Source organism: Hippichthys cyanospilos, chromosome 16, assembly GCF_059441005.1.
Source record: "Hippichthys cyanospilos isolate Australia breed blue-spotted pipefish chromosome 16, RoL_Hcya_1.0, whole genome shotgun sequence".
Lineage (NCBI taxonomy): Eukaryota > Metazoa > Chordata > Actinopteri > Syngnathiformes > Syngnathidae > Hippichthys > Hippichthys cyanospilos.
This window is the reverse complement of record NC_142384.1, coordinates 9,179,831-9,191,032: the sequence shown is the minus strand read 5'-3', so window position 1 is coordinate 9,191,032 and position 11,202 is coordinate 9,179,831. Positions and strand designations below refer to the sequence as shown.

Below are 11,202 nucleotides of genomic sequence, written 5' to 3'. Positions count from 1 at the left end.
TCCTTTTGTAATTTCCCTTGTTCCCGCCTGTAAGTTATCGAAAAATAACGCCAAAGTCACATTTCTAGATCATTACAAGCACATTTAGCGGTCATCTACTTTCTGAGCTCAAACTATGATGTCCATGTGACATCAATGACCACCGACTCAACCTTTAACCTTTAACTTTACTCAATAGTCTCAATAGGCTGTCCCTTATAGCTACAAGTTGTTTTGGTCACTTGTCTCATTTCTCTGGCGGCGCAGCCTGTTAAACTCACTTAAAAATAGCCTTGATGTATTCATGATGCAGTAACGGCAGCGGAATGTCTTCCCTGCAAAGACAAAGACGCAAATATTCCGTATAGCGGGAGAATCTACGTAGTTTTCGTTTTTATTTTTTCAAGGCTCTTAATGAAAAACAGCAAAAAGAGTATGGCTCTGTGTTACTTTCCCAGGGCTTCTGGACCGCCTACAGCTGCAACAACAGTTTTGTGGTTTGTACACAAACATTCATTTCAGGATGCTTATCATATAAACATGTGTACTGTGCATGTGCAGGCTGGTAATCGGTCGGACTGTGCCACGTAATTTTGAAGTATAATGCTTCAGAATGGCCCCAAAAAAGTGCAAAGGTTGTCTTTATTTGCAAAAATCCGACGAAAGAGTCCATGATGTCAACAAAAGTCACAATGAAGTTATGTCATGTGGCATAGTATCATATTATACAATATTCCCTATAATGCAAGAGGTCATTGTCTATTCCACATATGACTTCATCTGGGTGTTGTTTTAGTTTGTGTACAAACAGTCTTGAAGTTTTACATTACAGTACCAAAAGTGGGCAAAAGTTAGTACAGTACTTGAAGGCCACATTTTTTCAACACAGACAGATGAGCCAATTAACTCCCCCCCCCCCAAATTAAACTATTTACTGTTATTTTTAAATGGTATTACTTTATTAAATACCCCACCATTTATTAATGTATTGTTGTTTTTAAAATCCATATTTAATGTCAACATCCACAGTAAATCAATCACCAATTACAAATTGCAGTGGTTCTCAAATGGAGGTACTGTATGCAAGAATTTTAAATATATTTAACTCATTCATTGCCAGCCCAGTTAAAATAGGTTGTTGGCGTCTTTTGTCATAACTGGCAGCGAATGAGTTAAAAATTGCATTTTTGAAAACGTCCTTGAACCCTCTTGCTATGTTGTGGGTCAAACTGATCCATTTGAAAGTTAGAAAGAAAATGTTCAATGCATTTTTTTTATCCTTTGTTTGGTTTACGTACACTATAATCAAGATATTGATGAAAAACGGTAATTACTTACATTGCTTTTGGAAATTAACAAAATAAGTTAAAAAATGAAGTCAGCAAAACGCCTGTCAAAATGAGTGTGGGAGGGTGAATAATGAGATTTGTTAGCAGGATTACACACAAAAAATGTTTCTGAAAATGGATGGACTGATAAAATGGATCCAAGATGTAATCAGTATTCCAGAGAAATAAATGTCACACACAGTTATAGATTAAATATTGCCTGTGTCGCTTTGTGAGTGGTTTTCCACACAGAAGTTTTCAACACATTTCGATAATTAAAACACACCTCTAGGCTAAAACGGCCCAGTACATTATTGCTGTTCCTTGCAAACAAACATAGCAGGTTAAAAATAATGACAATTTTCATTAAATGAATTTCATATTCATATAATTAACTTTATTAGCCTAAAAACAAAGTACTGTATATCCCCAATTCGACTCAGCCTGTTGAACACCTGGCATCGCCTGTCAATTTTTTTTTTTTTTTTTTAGATCCGAGCTTTCCAATGATCTCAAATGGACAAATCTTTATTCATAATGATTTAATTTTCTTGTTTTAGATTTATCATTTTGTTTCCAAATGATGCAAGACTCCCGATGGATTCGCTAAAAAGCAGGTTGTTTCTGTCCCACGTGCCATATTTTTGCCACCCTCGCTTTATTGTATTATATATGCAATGCTGAAGCACTTTAAAGATACATCGAACATATAATTTTTTTTATGTGATAGAACCCCCTTTGAACTGCTATGCTAACGTGGGTCGACATGAAAAGCAGGATTATGACAAAAAAGGAAAATTCTCAACCAATCGCTTTGATGTTTTTTTTTTTTTTCAGCGTTTAATCAAGGGAAAAAGTTGGTGTGGATCCAAGATACTTCTATGTATCATGGTGGGAAAACACCACAGATATTCACAGGAGAAAAGCAGGAAAAACCCCAAACTCGGATAAATGTGACAGTTGCGTCATGGAGGGCATCTGGCGTAAAGCGAAACCCCTGCGAAATTGCCACGTCTGAATCGAAAAAGAACGCCTCAAATGTTTGGATTTGGGTTGGCAGGAGGGAGAAGTAAGTAGGGGGTGTCATAGAGGCGTCGTCCCACCTCTTACGCAACTATTACCTCTGTGGGTGGTAAATTGCTTGGTTTACTGTCGTCCGATTCCCTTTCTGTTTCATAAACGACAAAACCGGCTCAGGCAAAGCAAATCATGCGAGGAAAAACCTAATTCTGGCGAGACTCAAAGTACAAACCCAAAAACGTGGCGGAGGACACTTTGTAACGGATTTACTATTGCTGCGTATCTTTGCAGGAAATTGCTGAGTCAATATTGCCCCTCCACCCTCCATTCTGTGTTAAAGGCGATTAAGCCAGGAAGATCACGCAAGGAAAAAGCAGATCATGCAAGGAAAAAGCATGATTCCCTGTGGTGTCTGTCACCCAAGGGGTCTAAGACCAAAACATGAACAGCTTCGGCCTTGGCGGAGTTCTTAAATGCTGGTCCCACCCTTCTACTAGATCTGTAAGTGTAAGTGCTCGGCTGATGTTTTTCTAGTCTATTTATCCACATTAGGTAAGGTGGATCCTACCCTGTGAGACACTTTGGGCGTGCAGAGCTGTAGACTGCAACATTGAGACTAGAGTGTATCGGGAACAAAAGAAGGCCGGGGTTTTTGGAGGTTGAAACCGAGAAAAGACAAGTTTTGGAAGTTGAAGCCAAGAGGATTGACCTCTGGTACTAATTTTTGGGGGGCACTGTGAGTCCAGTGGCTTTCATCCGCGTGGGGTTTCACACTGATCACAGTAGCATTGGCCTGGCCTCAACTGATCAAAAATCCAGAGTCTGCCCTGTCCGAGATTGAGACAAGACTGAGCTAAACTTCATTGGATTCCAAGTCAAGAACTTGGTCTCAAGATCAGTCTTGAGACCATCTTGAGAACTACAACACAGATGATAATTTCAGAACTTTTCTGAACAAAAATGTACATTGACATCCAAGGATCATATACGGTAGTCATTCACTTTGTTGGAAATGCAGGAGGATGCTAATTAGGAGGTGAAATGGGACCTATCTCGGGGGACTTTGGGCCTGAGTGTCAGGGTAAGACCTGGACTGGTTGGTAGTATTGTAGTCATGACGACACCAACTGAGGACCAAGACATCGAGACTACAGAATAGTAAGAAAGACGAGGCAAGATCAGGACTTTTGGAGGTTGAAATCCAATTATACAGTCTTCATCTTTTCTCAAAGGAAAATCCAAAATCAACCTCTTCATTGAGGGTTTCGTTCTGATGACAGTAGTATAGGGCCTGGCCTCAAGCAGTCTTGAACATAAATTCAGTGCCTGACCTGTCAGAGAAAAAACTGATTGGAGCTCCTTTAGATTCCGATATGGGAACCTTAAAAAGTGGTCTCCATAGTACTACACAGGAGCTAATCTCAGGGATTTTAAAAACAAACACGTCTGCGGACCAAACATGACAGACGTTGAACGTGAGATGCAGGGTAAGTCCTGAACTGGTCAGTACTGCTGGAGCATTGATCACTGCAACCAAGACCGAGAAATTGGGATTAGAGAGTATTGAGACCAAGACAAGACACTTTTGGAGGTTGAGACCTACACAAAGACTAGGACTTTTGGAGATTGAGACTGAGACAAGACGAGGATCGTTGACGGTTGAGCTTTAAGAAAAGACCAACATTTTGAACATCAAATCAAAAAAGGAACAAAATGCGCCACTGCATTCTGGGTTTCACACCGATCACAGTACCTGGCCTCAACTGGTCTTGATCAAAAATTCAGAGACGGCCAAGACATGACCAAGTAAAACAACCTTAGGTTCCGAGAACATGCAAACCTCAACCAGGAGAAGTCCAGAGCCCAGATTTGAACCTTGAGCGTCAGGACTGTGAAGCAGATGTGCAGACCACCTGATCCTTGTGCCGCTGCCAAGCAAATCATGTAAAGACAAGTTTTTGCGACTACTCTAAATGCTGGAATGAATAGACAGGTACAATATATAAAGACAGTAATCCCTCCCTCTTTCGTAGATTCCGAGTTCCTGGTCATGCTACCTTGTGGAGTTTTTGTATGCTTTGTAACAGTATTTTGATCTGCCTTGTTATGTGTGGCTGTAATTCCACTCTTGACCACTAGATGGTGACACACTAACACTAAGTTTGGAAGAAGAAGACTGAAGACGGGAAGTATTTTAGCTCAGCCTCATTTTCGCTAGCGATGATTGGATATCAAATCTTATTGGATCCTGCTTTTTACACCGACAGAGAGAATTGGCTGTCGGTTCATATGATGTACATCTTCAGGCATGATTATTGATGGATTGATTGCAGGGGTGGTCCGGAACACAACCCCCAAGATGGAGGGGGAGTTACTGTAGTGGTCTCGGTATGTACAGGTTCTGTCTTTGGGGTCTTTGTTCATAAAGTGAGCAGGTTACTCAAGGCGTGAGACATACGTCGGCGGTATCGTTTTCACACTCTGTCCCTACACCTCCGACACCTCAGTCCTGACCGGGGGTCCCAAATGGAGGCCGACGGCCGACCAGCTGGCCTTCTGCTTGACAAAAAGCTTCAACTTGTCCCGGAAGGTCTCCCCCAGAAAGCTGTAGATGATGGGGTTGAGGCAGCTGTTGGAGAAGGCGGCCAGGTTGACAATGTGGCCCGCCAGCGGGTGGTCGTGCCACAGCGTGGCGGTGGTCCTGCGGGCCGGGTCGGCGGTGCCCTGCAGCAGCTGGATGCTGATGAAGACGTTCTCGGGCAGCCAGCAGATGAAGAAGACCATCACCACCACCACGATCATGCGCAGCGCCTTCTGCCGCCTCGGCCACAGGCCGCGGTGCTTCTGGGCCCGCATGAGGACCCGGACGATCAGGGAGTAGCAAAGCCCGATGATGGAGAAGGGCACCAAGAAGCCGATGGTGACCTCCAGCCACTGGATCTCAAAGACGTTGGCGAAGCAGAAGTGGAGCTCGCCGCGGTGCTGCGTCTGGACGATAGTGAAGGGCAGAAGCGTGGCCAAGATGGACGCCATCCAGATGAGGCCGCAGCTGAGCTTGGCGTGGCGCATGGTCCTCAAGGGGCTGCAGCCCACCGAGCCGGCCAGCGCCACGTAGCGGTCGAAGCTCATCCAGGTAAGAAAAAAGATGCTGCTGTACATGTTGACCTGCAGGAAGAGCGACATGAAGGTGCACAGCACGGCGTAGTCGTAGTACTTCTCGTTCAGGTTGAAGACCTCGATGAGCGAGTCGGCCACCAGGATGAGGTCAGCCACCGCCAGGTTGACAAAGTACAAATCGGGGATGGTCATCTTCTCGCGGTGGTTCAGGTTGACCACCAGGATCAGGATGTTGCCGATGAATCCGATGGGGAAGAGGAGGATGGTGTAGAGGCAGGACAGGAAGAGGCCGATGGCGTAAGACTTTTCCGAACTCTCGGTGGAGTTGAACTCGTCGGAAGCGTTGACCGTGACGTTAACGTAAATCCACACCAAGGAGGTGGTCTGCACTTCCATAGTTGCTGCCGCGGGAACGTTTGGGATCGCCTGACAACGCTACATGGTCGGAGCCCGTCAACCGGGCCGGCCCGATCTTTGATGTCGACGGAGGACGCCCGATGCTTCGCGCGCCATTGGCGGCCCTGGGACGGACTCAACGCACCGACACCTCCGTGCCAGGTTTGGCCTTAGCGCACCTGAGATTGATTCGATGCGTCACTGGCCGCCACTTTCCCCCAGCCGATCCATCTTTATTCAGCGGACCTCAGCTGGAGACGATACCAATGTGACACCTGAGCTAAGGAGGGAAATGAAGATTAGAAGAAACTCAAGACAAATGGGATTTTTTTGTTTTATGATCATAAAAAAAACGGGCTCGAGTAAAATTCAGATCCTGACACAAAGATTTACCGTATTTTTCGGATAAATCAGGCTTTTGTTGTTGCGTCCTGACGGGGAGGCAAATAAGCGTCTTCATTAAAATTCAAGCTGCAGGCTTAAGCAGATGCATTGAAATTCCGCCTTTAAAATCCTTTTGGTCAATTCCGGCTGCCGCGTCGTCCATATGGCGAGCTGAAAACATCGTTCGATCTACGTATTCGGTGGCTATCCCACGATTATTAAAAACACGGCACACCATAGCCCAATATATATAATGACTGTTTTTTTTTAATTATGCGCTTTAACGTCAACCGCCTCTGGTTGTCACATGATCCCCAGAGAAAGAAATCCTGATATCTGTTTGGCCAACATGACCTTTAACAAACATTCCCAGCCCGCAGGCTTTTCCCTCCACAAGAGGAAACGCTCTGCAAAATTAATGCGCTCTTATTATGAGTATTGACCTGTCGAGTGCTGCGTCATACATGCAGAAAAGAATGGGACCGATCGACTTTTATCGAGTTTAAGAGTAGTTAAAGCGAAGTTAGCTAAAATGATACTTTGCGCTATCGTGAAATAATGCACCCTAAGAGGAGGACAATTAAAAGTTGCATCGTGTTTACTGTAATCAGGTAAAGTCATTTGTATTTATGGGCAGTAATTTAAGAAAAATGACGGCAAAGGCGTGTCAACGTATTACGTTGTATTTATTTCTATCCTCCTGGGACACAGTCCACTGGTGTGTCATATATGTCTCAGCAAGACTGCAAATTTATTGCATTCCACCTAATCACATGAGACATTGGAAATGTCAGGATGTCCGCTACTGAGCAAATTAGGATTGAGTAATGTGGCTCTAATAATTTACAAGATATGGACCGAAAACAAATGTCCACAACATTGGACACAAATCAATAGGCTGGGTCTCAGGAGGATATTTTTAAGTCGGGGGACATTACATGGCACAATCAGCTCTTGAAACTTTCTATTTCTATAATGTGATATTTCACAACAGCAAAACTTTGTTCATAATTTTGAAATGCCCATCAATATTGATTTATTCTTCGACATTTTGATTTGATCCAACCTTTGTGTCTTTGATTCCCAAAAATATTTGTATTATTTATTTTTACTATGTTGGGTTTATTTAAAAAAAAAAAAAGACGAGCATGATTTCAATTCAGTTTTAAATACAAATAAATCCTCACAAAGAAGCTTGAGAAATGTAATTTATAAAAGTCAATTATACTAGTACGATATTTTTAGACATACCGTTGATGAAGGCATTATAAAGCACATCTTTCATTACAAAAACACTGCCGAATAATAATGACCTAAAGACATTAAGACACAGCATAGTTGAACCTAAAAAATAATAAAATATATTTTCAAAAATATCCTACACATAAAAAGTTTCATTTGACTTCATCATGATCATGAGACTGCAAATTATAATCGTTTTAAAAGAACAACAAATGTAGAGGGGAAAAAAAAAGTTGAAACCCAAACTAATATTCAGCTGGAATATTTTTAATATAAATTAATATTTCAATGATTTCTATTGAATTGCTACTAGAATCATTGGGTGTCATTTCCCTGCAAAGGGCTTTGGAAGTTCCTCCTAAAAACTGCCAAAATATGAATTATTTATCCAAAATGGCACTTACTTGTCCCCAAATTTCTTCTTCTTCTTATCCTGCGCACAAGTCAGACAAGAGATTATCAAATCCCATGTCCGTGATCCTCTGCCGCACCACCTGCTGTGCGTGCCCCCCACCCCCTTTTGGGAGAGGGGAGGGGGCGGGCTGGAGAAGATGTCACTTGGCCTTTTGACGTGACCACTCATCTGCCCTTCTGGTTTTTTTTTTTTTTCCCTCAAAAGTTCAATAAGTTGCCTGGGTTTCAACAGCTACATCACTATTTTACCAAAAAATACATTTTTACAGACTTATTTTAACGCGTGGAATTTGCTGACATGACCTTATTTGTGTATGACATCATTGCCTCCATTTGCAGTGCATCCTCTGTATGACATTTCGAGTAGATAAGGATTTTAATAACATATGAATATAATGCAATAATAGAGCACCGGTTTACATCAATGAGGTGGACACAGAGCAGAATTTTGCCCCTGGACGCATTCATGCAGACTGATCAGAATAATGTGATTTGAATAAAATACAATTAATTTTAATTTGGACGACACAATATCTGTCACTTTAGAGTTTATTAAAAAGACAAATAACTGCTGAAGACTAAATTGTCTTGAGTTTAAAATACATTAAGGAGATTGAAGACGCCAAATTGTCTGCTTATGGAAGGTCGTTGTGGTAAAAAAAAAAAAAAAAAATCTTTACAATCAGCTAGTTTTGTTGAAGACACTAAATAGTTTTTGCTGGTTACAAAAAAATTGCAAGTTTCCCAAAAATACATATAGCCTATAATGTTTCAGAAGAAAACATTAGTTTTGTTGAATATGCTAAATCGCTCAAAGACAACTTCACAACACAAAATAATAACAAACTATGAGACAATACTAAAATTAGCAGAACACATGCTAGCTTTGTTGGAAGTTTTTATCAACTTGGTTACAATGCTTTTCACGTTGACGAAAATATGCGCACTGAATGCTACCTTTCGTTTGTTGTTTTTGATGTTGCCCACGAAAATACGAGCGTTCTTTTGTTGATGGCTGAAGTATCTTTCATTTTTACGAAAAAGTGTGTTATAAAGTGTGCGATAGGTCGTCGATGTTGTGTTGCTCACGAAAATATGCGCGTCGATATGTTTTGTTGATTGTCTTTGATGTATAGAAAATAATACACGACTCTTGCTGAGACCCGACGTCTTTGAAGTTTAAAAGTAAAAACATGCTAGTTAGCTTTGTAGCTGACTAAACTGTCTTTGATGTTTAGAAAAATATGTGCATACTTTTGATTTGTTGATGGCTAAACTGACTTTCATGTCACCAAAACGTGTGCGCTAAATGCTAAGTTTTGTTGACGATTAAATCGTCAGTGTTGTGTCGCTGATGAAAATATGCACGTCTTTTTGTTTCGGTGATGAAAGTGTCTTTGATGTATAAAATATGAAATCACTACTTTTTGCTGAGAACTGAATGTTGGATTGACCAAAATAAGTTAGTTTTATAGAAAACTAAAACTGTCTTTGATGTTTACAAAAATGTGTGGGAATTTTTTTTTTCTTGATCGAAAAATCTAAAAGGGAAATGCATGCCGTCTTGTCAAAGACAATTCGGCAACACACAAAAGAACTATGTGACTAAAAACAGGACTATAAAACATGCTAGGGTTCAACTTGGCTAAACTGTCTTTCATATTTACAAAAATGCGAGCACTAATTGCTTCATCAAAGGCAACATTGTCTTTGATGTTGCTCATGAAAATATGTGCTTAGTTTTGTTTTGTTGGTGGCTAAACTGTCTTTGTTTACAACGACGCTAAAAACTGAGTTTCGCCAAAGACTATAAATTGTCGTAAAATAAGTTAGCTTTGTAGCCAACCAAAGTGTCTTTAATGTTTCCAAAATTATGTGCTTTAGGTTTGTGGAAGTACAAATGTCTTTGAAGCGTATAACAAATTTGCTACTTTCCCTGAAGATTGAATCGTCGTAAAAAATGTTAGCTTCGTGGTCAACTAAACTGTCTTTGATATTTCCAAAAATATGTATATTAGGTTTGTGGCAGACCTAATGTCTTTGCAGCTTATAAAAACAAATGTTATTTTTGTTGACGACTAGATAATTGTTATTTACAAAAGCGTGTTGGTTTCATGAAAAAAAAAACATGCTACGAAAACCCGAAGGAAAAAAAAATAAAACATCTTAAAAAGCTTAAATTATGACTTGATGTTCTCCCAGGGTGTGGCATGTCTTTGAGGTTTATGAAAACATGCTAGTTTAGTTGTAGGCTAACAAAAATGTGTCTATTGATGACTTAATTGCTTTTCATGTGTACAAAAGCTAATTTTGTTGAAGTTTACGAAGCCCTGCTTGTTTTGTTAATGAAAACGTCATCCAAATGGTTTATTGACGCCTTTGAGCTTTAGGAAAATGTCATGGTTTATTGAAAACAACATTCCTGTAATTTTTTGTTGTTGTTGAAAACAAAACACAAATTTGTCCATTTACACAAAGTTTCGTTGATACATGCTGTACGTTAGGTTAACTGAATGCTAAATCATCTTTTATGTCCAATCAACGACAAATTTCTACCTCAATAAAGTAGACGTCGACCAGAACATTTGTGCCTGGGCTCACTGAATCAAAACAGAATAAAACCGAATTATTTTTTTTTTATTGGCAACACTCAGGACACAACAACAAGAACATCTGTGTGGTTCTTGTCAGACCATTTGCCACAGACGAAAACAAGGTAGATGGATGACCTAAATTGTGGAACCCACATGCAAAATGGAGTTATCTGCATGCATTCGGACATACGGACCTGTTTCCAATTATGTCAGGTTTGAGTCCAATAGGGGCCCTTAATCAATGCAATGACAATGAGCAATGCCAGTGAAGAATTTCTGTGATCTAATCAGCCCCCAGGCACATGTGAAAACGCTATGAGCCGATATCTAATTGGGGGGCCTTAAGTGTGACGGTTTCAACGGTGCCGAGATGGCAGACTTCACTTCCTGTTAAAATCCACAAGGGGGCGCTCTGGGATAAACTTTATGAACGTGGTTGGAGCAAAAAAAATTGACATCCAAAAAATAAACGCTTATATATTTTAAAGCCCAGGTTTTTCTGAGAAAGATAAATTAGTCCTCAACGAATATAGAGTTTAAGTAAAGACAAGATGATTTCAAGTCTTCAAGCGAACTGATTTGAAGATGATTTATTCTTCAACAAACCCACTATACCTGTTTTCGTAAGCACGTATGACAATGGATCCTTCACAAAAACGCAGACTGAAAATTATTGTGACGAGTTAGTTGTTAGCCTCTTGATGTCAGATATCTCTCCTTGCATCACT

The 11,202-nt window shown here is 40.6% G+C and overlaps 1 protein-coding gene across 1 annotated transcript; it reads right to left on the bottom strand.

Annotated features, from left to right (window-relative positions):
* Positions 1 to 4,814: 4,814 nt before the first annotated feature.
* Positions 4,815 to 6,000, bottom strand: gper1 (G protein-coupled estrogen receptor 1). Its single transcript, XM_088437493.1, has one exon. It carries the CDS (start codon positions 5,838 to 5,840, stop codon positions 4,815 to 4,817), a length of 1,026 nt encoding a protein of 341 aa, XP_088293619.1. The 5' UTR covers positions 5,841 to 6,000.
* Positions 6,001 to 11,202: the final 5,202 nt, after the last annotated feature.

Bases quoted from the DNA above. Each gene is read 5' to 3' on its own strand.
- gper1 (XM_088437493.1), bottom strand. From the start codon at position 5,840: ATGGAAGTGCAGACCACCTCCTTGGTGTGGATTTACGTTAACGTCACG.